This window comes from Arabidopsis lyrata (genome assembly GCF_000004255.2).
Source record: "Arabidopsis lyrata subsp. lyrata unplaced genomic scaffold ARALYscaffold_8, whole genome shotgun sequence".
Classification (NCBI taxonomy): domain Eukaryota; kingdom Viridiplantae; phylum Streptophyta; class Magnoliopsida; order Brassicales; family Brassicaceae; genus Arabidopsis; species Arabidopsis lyrata.
This window is the reverse complement of record NW_003302548.1, coordinates 17,923,592-17,939,619: the sequence shown is the minus strand read 5'-3', so window position 1 is coordinate 17,939,619 and position 16,028 is coordinate 17,923,592. Positions and strand designations below refer to the sequence as shown.

The window sequence follows — 16,028 nt, the reverse complement described above, 5'->3', positions numbered from 1 at the left end:
AACTATCACAGGAACATAGGTGGAGATGTACAATGTTACCGGAAGTACGAGGATTATGTTGAATCCGGATCTCAGTATTACCGACGAGATGCTTTGTTGGTAAGTATTTTTTTTTTCCGTTTACAATCAAAACTCTAAAGTTGGCGACTGGACATTCACTGTTTATGGTGTTCTTAATCGGATGTCAGGAATCCTGAAAATGACCAAGTACCAATCATCACACGGAAGGAGAATGTCATGGAGTGATGATGTTCGTTGATTTCTTATTTTGTTGGTGAATGATTTTAAAAGATGATTTATTATTATTTTTTAGCATTTATAATATTATTGAATTTTTTAAATTTCATCATTTTCCATAATTTTACCACACTAAATCCTAAACAATTTACCATTTTTTCTTACACTACCAAGTAACACCTAAACAATCCCTTATTTCACATGATTTTACCATTTATACAACATTCTTCCCGCGCATGCGCGCGGGCAATCACCTAGTTTATATTACATTCAAAACTAAAACGAGTTACACCAGTCAAACCCCCACATTAGTAATGGAAATTTTACATATTGAAAAGAAAGAACGAAAGAAAAAAAAAAAAGAAATTAAACCGAAAGATCTACTCGAACTTGGAAACTTGGACTTTGTTCGGAAGAAATGTACCCATGTACCCACCAACACCCCCACCATATCCTTTGTTGTCAACTATACCCCCAAACACCATCCTAATTACACCCGTATCCTTTTTCCCGCCCTTTTTAACCGTTAGTAACCCCGTTTGAAAAACCTCCTTTAACCAACTTTCAAACGCACCGTTTTGAACCCCGCATAGCTCCTCCGCTAACTTTTCCTCCACGCTAAACCTAACTCCACCTCCTTCCTTCTCTGGAAAAACCTCCCTGAAAGCTGCTGTTATCATGGCTTTTTCTATACCTGGTTCGCATGACCGGTTTAGGACAAACCGGTTTTGAATTCGGTTTAAAAAGTTGCTGGAAGAGAACTCTGTCTCCTCCTCTCCGGTTAAATCGCTTGAAATCGGACTGATCTCTCCTTCTTCTTCTTCAGCTTTTATGTTCAGGTCGAGATAAGAGCTATTGAAACTCGATTGCCTAGAGCACACTTCCCTCTTGATCCAAAACCCATTCTCGATCTCTCCCGCCTTAGAATTCTTCCCCTCCCTAACCGATAAGTCCGACTCGGGTTTTCTCTTTTTCCCCGGACTCTGTGCCGTGATCTCCAAACCAATTTGTAAAACAGAGTCTCTGTTTCTTGCATTGCTTGAATCCTCCTTTGTCAAAATAAAGATCGCTTGGTGATGATCAAAGCCGGTTTTACTCCTCCGCCTCTCCTCAAACCGATCAGCAAGGAGTTTCAAGAAACGGGAATCCGCCAAATCGATGTCTTCAATCAAGAAGACAACCTTCTCAGGGTTCTTCAATTCACAAGAAAGTAGCGTTTCCGGGCTGGTGTTTGACTCGTTGCCTTTCTTCTTAAGGTCAATATGAACCAGAGACTTGATAGATCCGAAAACAGATTCAGATACAGTACGAGCTACTCTCCTCTTCGCAACTGTGTCCCTGCCCTCGATCATAATCCAACCGTCTTTCTTCTTTGTCACGCAATCCATTAAACTCTCAGCAATTAGACGCATTGTAACAGTTTGCCATGGAAGACTCTCCTCCAAAACTTTGACCAAATCACTGATCTTCTTTTTGGTCTCTGTTAGGGAATCTGATCGAAACAGAGAACGCCCCAAATCAAGAGTGATTGTCTCATTTCCCTTGTCATTTTCAGCTTTCTCACCCTTCTCATATTCGTTTCCACCCAAATCAAACTCAATGGTGCAAGAATTCTGACGTCTGAATTTGGCAATCGAGTTCGTGACTCGCTGATTTTGCTTTAAACCCAAGGAATCAATCAAAGGTACTGATCTCGATGATTCGTTTGATGATCCATAAGGCAAGCCATATGAGTACTTTGTGCCCATGAAACCTAATTGTCCTGTTTGATTACTAGTCCTCTCTTGGTGAAGATTTTCACAAAACTTGTTCCATCTTCTCCTCAATCCCATTAACTCTTCCTACACCACAATCAAACACACAAGAATTAGATCTTTGGTCTACCGCTGAATCAATCATTTTTCGGTGAATTTATATTCAAATGTTCTACCTTCTGTGAAGAAGTGTCTGCATCATGAAATTGGAGCCAAGAAGGCAAGAGCTTGTCTTGGTTAGCTTTAAGGGTTTTTGCTTCTCTCTCAAAGTTAGTAACACACTCAGGACAACAACTCAGAACAGAGCTTATTGTCTCTTCTTCCTCAGCTTTATTATAACCAGAAAAGGACTTTGTTGCATTAACATTACTCATGTTCCTTGCCTCATGCCCACTGCAATAAACAAACGGTCAAAAAAAAAAAGAGAAATCAGTGGTATTCTCGTAAATAACGTCTGAAAAACAAACAGAAAAGTAAAAAAGAGATTTTGGATTGTTGTTAAAAGAGTCCTGTAGACAAAAAGACAAGATGTTTCCCTAATATAGAACGGTCTCTTAGCTTTCAGACATAAAAGAAAAACTTGAGACTAATTAACCAAAGTGGTAAAAGGGATAAAAGTGTCCACACATTGCTACAAAACAAAACAAGAAAACATATATAATTCAAAAGTTTCAAGCTTTATTATCATCCTGTTGCAGGATATATTCTCTCTACAATGTTTTAATTTTGTCTACAAGCAATAACCATTGAATAATATTTCAAAACGCATATTCTAATCCGTTACCTATCTCCATATCTTGAAATTCTAATATCCAAAATTTTCTGAAAGAATATAAAATGTCACATCTCTATAATTTATCTACACATAGGTGGACTCCTATGTAGGTCCAATGTATTATATTTTATTATCAAATGAGACTGTATATGTGTGAATGGACAGGCATGGACACAGAGGGTTTTGGCTTCAATGAGACACTGATCTGAGTAAGTCAGAGAACAAAGACAGACTCTAAAAGGACCATTTTCAAGTAAGCTCTGCAAAAACACAACATTATTATTTTTGAAACTAGACACAAAGATTCGATTTTTTTGTAAGTTTAAACATAGATATACTAGCTAGTGTCACTATCTACGCAATACCTTTTTGACCAACATCACAAAAAAAAAGAGTTCACTTTTGTGAAAAAATAGCTAGACTGTTTTACTTTAAGAGTAAATAATGGTAAAAAGTAAGAAAAAGAGTTTACCTTGTCGCATGAAGGCTTAAGCCAAGATTAGCAGACGAAGGGACAGAGACAGGATGAAGTGCCCACAGTGTTTCTAACGAAGGTTGTCTCATTTGACATCTCATGTAAGTCTGAAACGAAGCTGTTCCCATTACCCAAACCTTTCTGATTTTACAATCATCATCACCATCGTCGTTATACTCAGTGATTAATTTCCCAATCTCTTCAACTAGATGATCCAAAGGACTGTAAGATGAAGAAATCTCATTGATTCCACCATTGTTGTTGTTTGTTATCTCTTTGACTGTCCACTTTAAGTCACCAGTGAAGATAATCACATTTTTGCCACTCGTCGTGAGAGAGACAACTTTCTTCCTTAACTCCTTTATGTTTGTCTCCACGTCTTCTCTTCTCATAAACTTGGATGCCATTGGTGAAAACTGAAACTTGACGAAATGGGTTTGCTTTAAATCACCGGTTTGATCGATGTCTCCTCTCTCTAGCTTTGCCATTAGCTCTGAAACGAAACCTTCCGTGAACGAAACTGAGTCTCCGACGATCACTGGGTTCTTCTTCTTCGCTTTCTTCCTCAGAAGAACATCAACGACGAGTTTCAAATCGATTTCTCTCAGGCGTTGTTGTTGATGATGATGAGAGGTGGAGGAAATCAGAAGTGGGTTCTGGTCGGGAGATTGGTTTAAGAAATGGGTTTGCCATAAAGGGAAGTTAGGGTTTATAAAGTTGAAATCTTTAGGGTTTTGGTAGTGGTGAAATCGGCTGATGTTGTTATGGTGTTGTTGTTGTTGATCGGGAGAGTTTGGAGAAGAGAAGACTCCGACGGCGGAGCCGCCGTAGAAGACGGAGGAAACGGAGCAATCTTCGACACAGCTTTTCACGGCGGTGCTGTTAAATCCAGCTTCTCTCATAACCCGGCTCACACTCGGGTCATCAAGAATGGATATAACCAACTGTTCAAGCTCAACTTTGACCGCCAATAACTGCGTTTGCTGCGTTTGAGGCTGCGTTTGCGTTTGCTGTTGTTGTTGCTGCTCAATACAGCCTCGTCTCTGGTGAGCTTGAGCTCTTTTGAGTGCAGCGACGAGAGCGTTTGCGAGAGAAGGCTGACCATGAAACATAGGACCAGGAACAGTAGGAAGCCTGTTGAGTGCGACATTGAAACAAAGCTCGAGAGCTCTGCACTGAAGAGGATGGTTTTGGTTATGGTGATGATGATGAAGACGAGAAGTGGCAAACTGGTAATTAGTTGAAAAACCAGGGTGAGATTTAATGCACGCCCTTCTCAAAAGACTTGTCCTTGATGACAGTAATGTAGCTGCAACATGGAGAGGAGTGACCTGAGAAAATAAAAACAAAAACTTTTCCATTAATAAAACATCAAAAAGATCAAAACTTTAACATTTGGTTAAAAAATGTTGAAGATTTTGTTAAAAAAACCTGAGCATGGCCTCTTCTCCTAGCTAAAGTGAGAGAGTGCTTCAAAACAGAAGCAGCCTCTGTAGTGAGTGTCTGTTGAATCGTATAACCACCTGTTCGCATAACTTGTAAACCCTAACCCTAACCCCCCACCCCCACGTTTTGAAATTGAAAAACCTCTCTCGAAAGCTTTCTGATTTCACTCAAAAACTTCTAATCCAATCCCAGAGTTTCCTCCTTTAACCACCACCCCAAATAGATAAACCCACAAGAGATCTAAAACAGAACAAACAAAAAGGAACTTCCTTTCTTATGTTTGAAGACTGAAGAAGAAGAGTCTTGAGAAAGAGAGAACTCAAGATATGAGAGAAGAGAAGAAGAAGATAAGTAAGAGAAAAAAGAGAGAGAAGAGAGAGGGGTTTAAGAGAGTTTTAGACAGATAAGGAAATTAGACCAAGCTGGTTCCTTTATACTTATTTCATGCTGTGTTTTTTCTGTTCCTATTCTTGAATTATTTTTGAATTTTGTTTTTGAAAAAAATTATATTTATTTTTAATTTATCGAAGGGTTTTGATCTCATAATGCTTTTACTTTATGATGGGTTTCTTTTTGGACAAATGAGCAGCTTTTGTATGCTTTTGATTTTTGCATTTCACTCAACTTTTTTGTCTTCTCTTCTTTCTTTTTTTCCTCTCCTCTCATTTGGTTTTACAGTAACAGTGCAGCTTCAGTGTACTCATCATATCTCTTTTAATTTTGGTAATTATTAGGGAATAAGAGCATTAAAAAGTTGTCTTTTTTTCAAATATAATTTACACATTATAACTTGTAGAGGAAAAACTTAAGATTGATATGTTATGGTATGATCATGTGAGAAAACCCGTTAAACACGTATTTAGTTTTTAAAATGCATGCTAATTATATCATTTGTGAAAAAGTAATTTTAATTTATGTCTTGGTTAAGAGTGGTTTGTCTCTTTTTGCATTGATGTGCGTAGGAGTGACCAACAAAGATCTTCTTGATCTTTTTATGTAATATCCTTAGGTTGGTCCTAAAAAGGTTATTTAGAGTCTCATTTGTTTAATCTCCCGTAAAGGCATATTTTTATCGAAAATTTATAGTATCATTTTTATTGTAATAGTGAAAACCAATTAATTACAAGAAGGACAAAAGAGAGGAATGGACTCTCTTTCTCTCTCACTCACGCCAATCCTAGGAGAGAGACAGCATTGCATTCCCGGAATACTGCAAAAGCAACCTTCTGTCTCATCTCTCTCCCTTTTGTTTATACCACAAAACCATTTATTTGTTTCATATAAACTTCAAATCAATTTTGGTCTTAAGTGAATGGTGTTTGCCAAAAACTCTTGTAGCGAAAGTGCTAACATGTGACAAGATCGATGCTCTAACAACTCCCAGAGAGAAGAAGAAGAAGAAGAAGAAGAAGTGAAAGGTGTTTGATATTTTAAATGTGTTTGGAAACTAAACGTGGTAAATGAAATTAATTGGTGTACAAACGAAAAAGGCTTAAGATTTATTTTAAAGAATTTCAAATTTTTAAACATTAATTGGGTATTTTATAATTTACTCATACCAATTAAATTCAATAAAATGTAAATCTTAACTAAAATAATCAATTCATAAAATGAAATTTATTTTGGTATTGCAAATAATTACTTAAATTGTGCAAAAAAAATTACAGCTCAGAGAAACAGAGGGAAAATATTGTTGAGTTGTCTGATACAAAACTTCTCAACAATGTTTCTTACCTTAAAAATCCCAACAGCCCACTTTAATTCTTCTTTTTCCCACTAACTAAAAGAACTATAAAAAGAAGCAAAACTAAGAATGCCGCCCAAAAATAGCTTTAGAATAATCTTTGTTAACACTACATGTTTCGAACTTTGCATATTGGTAATGACGAACTAAATACTGTAACTACAAATATTTTTTATATTTCCAAAAAATTCTTAATATTGATTGATTTCTTGAAATAAAGAAACTTTAAAAGAATTCGATTGAAAAAGCGGCCAAGGGGACCAAGATTAAAATGGTTGCCCGCGGATCGCTCGAGGATTGGTCTATTTCAAGCAATCTCTTGCTTGCCCACATTAGATATGTTTGCATGTGAAAATCTCACACCAAACATTCTTAAACGAATTATATTATAATTTTGTCATATATATATATAGTGAACAAAACCCTTGTTTCCATTACAAGAACTCCATTGAAGTTTTACTATAAATACTTAAATAGCTCTAGTCTTGTGGTTCATTTCATTGGTAGAATTAATAATCGTTTTCCAAGTTATTAATATACTACGACATTATCTAGTTTATCAGGTATAAATAAGTTAATTTAATTGAAGAACAATCAATTAGAAATGTAAATTACTAAACAAGCTAGCAAATTAGTGATTAATTACTATCAAAATGAATAGTAATTGGTTTGATCGATCAGGGTGTTAATAGACTCCTTAAATCAAAATAATGTGTTTTTCTCTCGACTATTGTGCAAGCACACTATCGTCCACTAGCCACTCTTTGCTTTATTTCCCAATAATATACACATATCATCTATATAACGGATCTTATTGAATCTCTTTTCGGTCAAAATTCGAAAAAGAAACTTCATGGTAAAAGGGCTTTATTATATTCTCTAGCTCAACATATATGTCTTTATCCATGTGTATAATTAAGTAATTTAGTTTAAAACCACGTGGTAAAAGGACTTTGGGGTTAACCCCACCATGCATATGTTGTTTGACTGATTAAAGAACTCACAAAAAAATATGAATGAAACGGATTAACAAGATATGAAGATTAGTGTATGCTTTCGATTACGTCGTCTCAAATACGTAGTTCCTCATCACAAACTATATGCTGCATTACTAAAAGTTGATAACGCGAATGTAAAAGTATCCTCAAAAATTGTAAGAAGCTATAGAACCGAATGGCAACTAGGAGAGGTAAGAATATTAAAAGTTGATCCGAGTCTAAGAAGATGTATGAGTTTTACATCTTCCTAGCTCACAAAAAAAAAAAATGACACTACATGATATATTTTCTTTTTTGGGATGGGTCTTCTAATACCAAGTAAATAAAGCGATCTGGTTACCCTCTAACATCAGTCGGAAAACATTTCAAACTCGGGATAGACAGTGTGGTGGCCATTCGGGGAGTAGTTCACTCTGAAGCACTTCGGTGCGTTTCTACCAAAACTGACCGAATCAGTCGATAGGGTTTTTTAAAAAAAAAAAGTAAAAAAAAATAACTGCTCAAAAGGATCTGTTTTTTTCTATGCTTGGTCTTCACTCTTTAGGATTTTGTGCTAGGACATTTGCTCTTAATTAACCTAAACAGTGCAGAATATTTATACAAGTTTTATTATTAGATATTCTAAATACAACAAGAAAAATTAGTTACAACTCTATATTTTTTTGTGGTTAAAGGCTAAAATTTGTGGCTATTTTGTATATACGCATACCGCTATCATAGGATTTGTATCAATTGATGGTGTAGTGGTATCCTTGGCCATAGGTTCATTCGGGGCTACTTGCGACAAATTTAGCTACAACTCTTTCATGGTCTTTTACCAAAAAAAAAAAAAAAAAAAAAAAAAAAAAAAAACTCTTTTCATGGCCACTATTACAATAAGCTAGCAACACTAAAATCATGGTCACATAGCTAGGCCACAATTGCTTATTTATAACATGTGGCTATTTTGAATATACACATATATACCGCTATCTTAATGATTATAAATTGATGATGAAATAACCACGAAAATTTATGGTTACTTTATAATCCTAAAAAAAAAGAGAACTATACTACCATAAAATCAGCTATAGTATACTCCTCAATGTCATATCGGCATTGTTCGTCAGTGGCTAAATATTTGCAATGGATATTCGTGAAAAAGTTTGTAGTTGAGTTACACCAAAAAAAAAAAAAAAGTTTGTAGTTGAGGTCGAAGCCTTAATCAATAATTCGTAGTTGAGATGTACAAAAAGCAAAAAACAGAGGTGTTAATTATGAATGAAAATTGTCATATTCTTTTGAGATTTGTATCACTACGACTTAAATAACGGTTTGACTGGTAACAGTGCCGCACTTCTAAAAGGTTTAGTGGATAAGTGTGGGTTTTATTTTGGAAATTTCTGATCATCGAAAACTAGTACTCTACAACAAACAAAAATATACGCTTTACCATTGCATGAAGAAATCTAATCTATCATAATTCATTGCAAATGCAGATAATCAAGACATCTTTGTGATATCATACTCGATCTTGTTTTCTAACCATCGAAGTCAAAAATGTCGTCTAGAGTTGAAATTTGTTCATGCAAAAACTAATATACATCATGGGTTGCTTTTGGGTAAACTATTTAATTTGTAGATTATATACCCTCATGATTAATAGCAAACATAGAAAAATGTTTTACACTAAGAAAAGAAAAAAGGCAAAGAGAAAGCTAAAGATTTTGGTTTTACATGATATTAGCTAATGAATATTGGAGCACTACTTTGCTATTAGTTTAGTGTAATGATCATAACTTCTAACTTTTGTGTAATCAAAGAAGCCAAGAAGGGTCTTATTATGGTGGAGAGAGTCCAAATCATTGGGGAATAATATTCCCATAGGACCCATGAAATGAAAAAAAGACCAAATATAAACATATTTAATAGACTACTCTATTTGCAAGGAAAGTATATACTTTTAGAGAAAGATTGATGAAGGAAAATGCAAATGAAGTTTTCTTTAATATTGATAAGGAGCTAAAGTGGCAAAGTTAGGAGTTCTAATGATTTGGTTTGCATTTTGCCTTACATATATCCAACAATAGTTTAGAATATAAAGATGACCCCATCATTGCAAATGCATTTTAAGTTTATAATTTAAGATATATCAGCAATTTCATCGAAAACGGAAATCTATTCTAAGTTTGAGATCAATCACTGGGTACAATACAATCGTTAAATATATTAGACTAAAACCCCATGAGTTGTCATAGTCGATAAGGTGTATTTCTAGTGCTTTTGACCATTATTGTTTATATTTGATATTTGGAAAAGGTTATATAATAATTTTAAGGAAAAAATAAGCAATTACATATATTTCTTTCTAACAGGTGTATTAAGGAAAATCCAACATTTAACAAACTTTGAAATTGAAACTACATTGAACATCGCAACGATGTAGGTTGACGACATATATTCTAATTAATCAATAAGAGAGCAATCGTAAGTTTTTTTAATTGTTTTTTTGATAAAAGAGTTTGAAAGTTAAAAACACGTTTAGTTTAGCTAGCGTAATGGTCAAACTAATAATGCCAAATAAAAACACGGTTTATTGATTGTTTGGTCGGATTGGCAAGAAAAAGGTAAAAAAATACATTTTTTTTTAAAAACGGTGAAAATGAAAGCACTTAACTTAACGTTCCATTTTATACGGTTTGTTTATCCCATTAACGAATAAAAGGCGCACCTTTAATTATCTGCAATATTATTACTTACTTCTTATCAGAGCAACATATACATATGCGAGATACGTTTTGAACTAAGAAATAAAATGTAAATTGTTTTTATTAATTTGTAATATGATAAGATTCAACGATAATGTATCAGTATATGTTTTTTGCCTATACATGTTTGTGCTAGTTAATTATTTTTACTTAAATTTATTAAATTATTATTATATGGTGCAGTAAAAATTTAACTTTAACTATAGTGTTGACACGTCAATGCCTATATTAGCTTTAAATGTGGATGTAACACATCACTTTTGTTAAAGGTTACCGATAAAAGGGTAGAACCCTTGTTTGAAAAATCGCTAGGCGCTAGTCGGGCGCTCGGTATAGGCCTAGCGATTAATCGGAAAATCGGATTAAAATCGGGGATTAATCGGGGATTAGTTTTAGGGTTATTTTAATATTTTTAAAATATATTAATCCAATATTGTAAAAATTTATGATTTTTATTAAAATTTGAACACAAGTTATTGTAAAACATCACAAACTCTCCGTTCAAATGATTGAATAACAAAAATAAAAAAAATTTTATACTTTCAATCTAAAAAATAATCGGGGTATATAAGATTAGGCGGGAAGTAATCGGATTAGGCGGAGAATAATCGGGTTACTGATTTTTTAGGGGATTAGTCATTAATCGAGGTGGATAGGGTGGGCCTAGCGATTAAGCGGGGAGTAATCGGGGCTAGGCGGAGATTTTTAGAACAGGGGGTAGAACTATACAATGTGGTATGATATTTTTACGAATATGAATCATTGTCTCGCAAGCTAGTAGACGGGCCGATGATTGTCATTTATGATAAAACTTACGTGCTTAACATTACTCATATATATGTCAATCGTGAAAACTTAAAAGTATTTATACCTGGAGTTACGTATCTCTGCAAAAAATGTATCTATGCATAAATTTCGAAGTTAGTATATGATCATATATAAAAATAGATTAGGTATGAGACTGTATATAGATTATGACATTAGAACGAAGAAAAAACGCATGTTAATTTTATATGGAAAAGGGCTTTTTGGTGTTCATCGGATCTAAAGGGAGAGAGGAGTGATCATTAAAGTATTAAAGGAGACGGGAAAAAAAAAGTAAAGAGAGAAGGTTAAATCCAAGGGATAAAAAAAGGCAAAAAAAAAAAGTGTGTTAATTATTTTTCTTCGCCTTTTTTTTCAAATGTTAATGCTTTTCTTCTTTTGCATGGAAAAGATAAAGAAACTAATCATCATTACTCTCTCTTTCTTTTATAATCCCAATGAAGCATGAATCTCGATCGATCGAGCTTTTATAAAAAAATAGAGTCTACAAAGGAACCCACCGGATCATAAAGAAGGTTTGATCTTTTGAGAATAGCTAAGATACTCTCCTAAACAGAACTTAAAAGGATAAAAAAAAAAAAGAGAACTAACAAAAAGTAAAACTATACGCGCAAGAAAGAATATGTTCTTGAAAAACCTTTTAGTTTGATAATTAAACGATATTTCAGTTTTATTATTCAGAGTTTAGTTAACATTATAATCATAATCAGTGATGAAGAATAGAAATCGAGTTGTTTTAGTCTGATTTCTTTAGATGAAATCAAGATCAATGTAAAAGTACGCATTTTTTTATGGTAAAGTTAAAAGTACGCATATGTAATGTTAATTATGCATTAATTAAGAGACTACGAGTCTGCGACAACGTTTCTGATTTCATGATATAATATCCTAATTATTATAACATAGAAATCTAGATTTGGGATTGGAACTTAAACCATAGTGTCATCGTTTTTCTGTATAATCTTTGAAGAAATTAAAGTATGAGAGTTGCACCATCGATGAAGATGAGAAGACGTTTACTAGCCAGAAGAGCTTCAAACTGTATATATCTTACTTGTAAGGTAGTTTTGTTATGTGAATTTCAATGTGACATCATCATTAGAAACATCTACATTTCAAGAAATGGGTAAGACAAAACAAAGGAAGAAGAATCATAGTCTCCCTTTCGTAAATAGGATGCAGAGATTTTGATATTTTGTAAGCGCAGCTAGCAGATCTTCAAGATTTCACGGTTGTCCAAGATTGTTCTTCATCTCATCATGTATACATGTACGGAGGCGTTGATGATGATGATTTCGCTATGGGCATTTTGTTGAACATGCATTCTTGCGTGAAGCCCAGTTGCTTATTCTTCATTTCTGTCTAAACCGTCTCTCCGATCAAGAGTTTCTTTCTTTGAAACCTTTCATTTGATCAGGAGTGTTTCCATAATTGATTATCTTCGATCGACCCATGCATGGTCATATATGTTTCAATGTAGATAACACTTTCTATATACCTATTGATGATGGATCAAGGGATCATATATAATATTTATTACAAATGTCAATCGATATTAACCAATACCAACCAAATTTGTACAAGAATATAAAAGAATATCTTGTCTGGGAATTGTCAGATTCTATGTAAGCTTTTATAATTGATTTGATGGAAGAAAGCTTACATAGAGACAGTTGAATTAAACATACTCGTGTATAATCTATGACGCTTCTAATCTCAAACGGTGACAGATTCGAGGCATTGAGAAATCACCATTTGTTGTTTCTTTGCTCTTTATTTTTTTTTTGTAAAACCTCACTTAAAAGCCAATAGTCTATATAGTCAGAGGATCTTGTTTGTCTGAGAAGAAATTATCATAAGTGAGTGAGTTGTATAGAGAAAAAAATAACAAACTAAACCAAATTTCTATAGGTAATAAAATCTCGGTTAAAATCTCACTTAGCAATCGCAATTTCACAAATTTTGGATCGGATAAATATTATATAGTGTTCAACAGAACTATGCATTAAAATTTCTGCTGAACATAATGTATTAGTGTAGCTGAAATATATCACTTTTGATTGAGAACGTAATGTTCAAAAGCATTTTTGTTCGATTGAGATTGTTTTTATTAATATTCGTGATGCCTACATTTTATTCAATATTGCAGAAGCTCTGATTCATATGTTCAGGTAACTTTATTTACCCAAACATTAATCGTATTCAGATGCTAAAGTTTGTAAATGATTGACGTGACTCAAAAAAGCATGCCCTACGTAAATAGTGAGTGCATAGGGAAAAACTTTTCAAAGACCATATATGTATTATACATCTATATATCTGTATTATATAAAGTTGTATTTATATGTTTGTTGGTGAATACACAAGAAATACCCGACACCGCAAAATAATGAAATTCCGGATATAATAGAGTTTGTGTCTTTATTCTATGGTGCCCACGAAATCAAATAATGTTGATAATACGTATGACGTGTGCTAGCTCTTCATTTAAAAATATCCTAGTTATCGATCTTCAGTTTTAATATTGATCTTCAACTACTTTTGAGTAGTTATCATTTTGATTTTTAAGTGAAAAATAACTGAACAAAGAAATAAAACGTAATTGAGGTAAGAAAATTGGAGAGTAAAGACAAGACAACGGCTAAATAGACATGAATCTAATTTGGTTACTAGGTTCTGGTAAAAAAACATCTGGCTGTAACTTTGAGGCAAGAAAAAAGCTTTACGTGCATTTTATTAAGTGTAAAAAGTGTGTGTTGTATTGTGTAGTGTGTACATTCCATTCCACTATTGCAGTCAAAAAGTGTTTTTTTTTTTTTTTTTTTTGCTTCATTGGTTTCATAAAGGGATAAAAATAACATTTATCCTTTTTAATTATTACTAGTACTATTTATTTATAAGAAAATTAAAAATCATTGGATTTTGCATCGTATCAAGAAAAGTTAAAATACGTATCTTCGCTTTTGGTTTCTTTTGAGATGTATAAGCCACCCAGCACTAACATCTCTACGTTTGATAGTATAATTAAGTCTGGCAGACCTCATGAACTCAAATTCACACGAGTGAATTTATTTCTCGGTCTGGGTGGCTTAAAAATATATATGTCGAAAACATAAAACTTCTCAGTCCTCGTATCGAATGAATACTTACGAAAGAGACTCAACGTCGTAGTTCTAACGTAACTGGATCTATTTATATATAGTAGATAGCGAAGAATTCATTTGGATAATGACACTTTATATTGGATTGAGCTAAGTCTATATATTTTGAAGGAAGGATAAAAAAAAATGGAGGAAGAGGCCAAAGAGGAAACGTGAACGAATGAATGGAGAATCAAACTCTCTGAGTCAGATAGAAGGATCCAATCACATGGGGAAACAATCCTTCTGTTTCAGGCAGAGGGTTTCAGCTCTCGTGATCAGGGAGAGCAAAGTGACAAATGTCCTCTTCTTCTTTTTCTTTTAATTTCTTGGGAGTTTGAACAAACGCGTGCCCTATCAAGCTGACACAACAATTTACCAAAAAACACAAAGACACTTCACATACACCAAAGCCTACACTTAAGTGAAATATTCTCTCTCATCTTTATATTCTTTCTCTTCTCTCTTTTTGATGGCTCGACTTTTGAAGCACCCAACATGGATTCTCTTTGCTAGTCTATAACCCATCACTTTGCATCACACCCTAAAAATATTCAACAATAAAGAAGATAGTAGATTCTGTTTTCACATTTTTCATCTTTCTCTGTTTCTCCAACTAGTTTCGACTGGTACTGTGATGATATATTGTTAATACAATAATTATTGGCATGTTATGTTATCCACGTACGCTCGCTTAGAACAACAACAAAATTCATTTTCATAAATCGGTTGGTCATGACTAGGCTAATCATGATGAGCTAAGGATATACTATTATTATACCTATACCGCTAGATTTTTATCATTATACATGGATATAAAGAATATGATTAATTAAGTACATACAGTAATTAGAACAACAATGGAGAGAAAGCCAATTAAATGTTATTGAAAATGATTTTGTATCGTTCAGTGGAAGATATAAGGAAATTCGATACGAGAGTGGGGTTTAATGACATGATATATACAACAAGACCATAGAATAAAAACTTTAATGTAGATCGATGTGTCTTTATGTATTGATTATTTTCTCTTTTGGTTGGGGGTACGAATCAACGATCCATCTATCTATCGAGTCTTTTGGAGTGTATTGCATGGGAGAAGAGTGTATTAATCACTTTTTCGTAATTCCACTACTAACTAGCGAAAAATATATATAAAGAAAAGCCAAACTTTTTGAGTTTCCCACTCTGTTTCGTCATCATTGCAGATGAGGTGTGAATGGGCCACTCTGTCTTTTGCTTTCAACTTTTGTTTCATTCCCTTTTTTTCTGTAGGGTTGTAGTAGGAATGTCTCTTTGCTTTTGTTCCTACGAATTCTTTTTGTTTATCTATTCTATTTCCATTTGCTCTAAATGGACCAAATGTATCTAATGCAAAAATTCGTAAAAAAGATTTGCAAATGAAAATCAAGATCAGACGTTGAGCTTTTTGGCGTCGATATTGTTATTAGTTTGTCTTGATCAAATATAGATATGCATGTTAATTACGGTCGAACTATCGAAGTTTGACATTCCTATCCACAAATCAATATTGAAAAAGAAAAAAAAAAACAATATTAGGAATTAGACTGGGCTAGACCCATTTTTATGAGTTATGTTATTGGTCCACCTAAATGTGGTTAAGGCCTGGTCCGACGCTCCAAAAACATTCGCTATTGGATTGGACATGGGTCAAAAGAAAAAACAGCTTTCATCAAGCCCATAGTGTGTCACTGTCACATAATCGAAACTCGACTTGAGTCTAAAACAGTCATACTCGTAGATCATCCGTATGACCGTATAGTATGATTTGTTATTGGTCACAGAATACAGTCATGAGACAATAATTTTTCTATTGTTTGTCTTCTAGGAAACAGATTAAATTTACAAGCCCTATAAAAAAACGAC

At 33.7% G+C, this 16,028-nt stretch overlaps 1 protein-coding gene across 1 annotated transcript; it reads right to left on the bottom strand.

Moving 5' to 3' along the window:
• Positions 1–411: 411 nt before the first annotated feature.
• On the bottom strand, positions 412–5,119 carry LOC9302261 (protein SMAX1-LIKE 5). The gene is made up of 4 exons (XM_002864454.2): positions 4,673–5,119; positions 3,239–4,572; positions 2,168–2,384; positions 412–2,078 (listed from the first exon to the last, which is right to left on the bottom strand). Exons 1-4 carry the CDS (start codon positions 4,772–4,774, stop codon positions 618–620), a joined length of 3,114 nt encoding a protein of 1,037 aa, XP_002864500.2. The 5' UTR covers positions 4,775–5,119; the 3' UTR covers positions 412–617.
• Between the last annotated feature and the right edge of the window lie 10,909 nt (positions 5,120–16,028).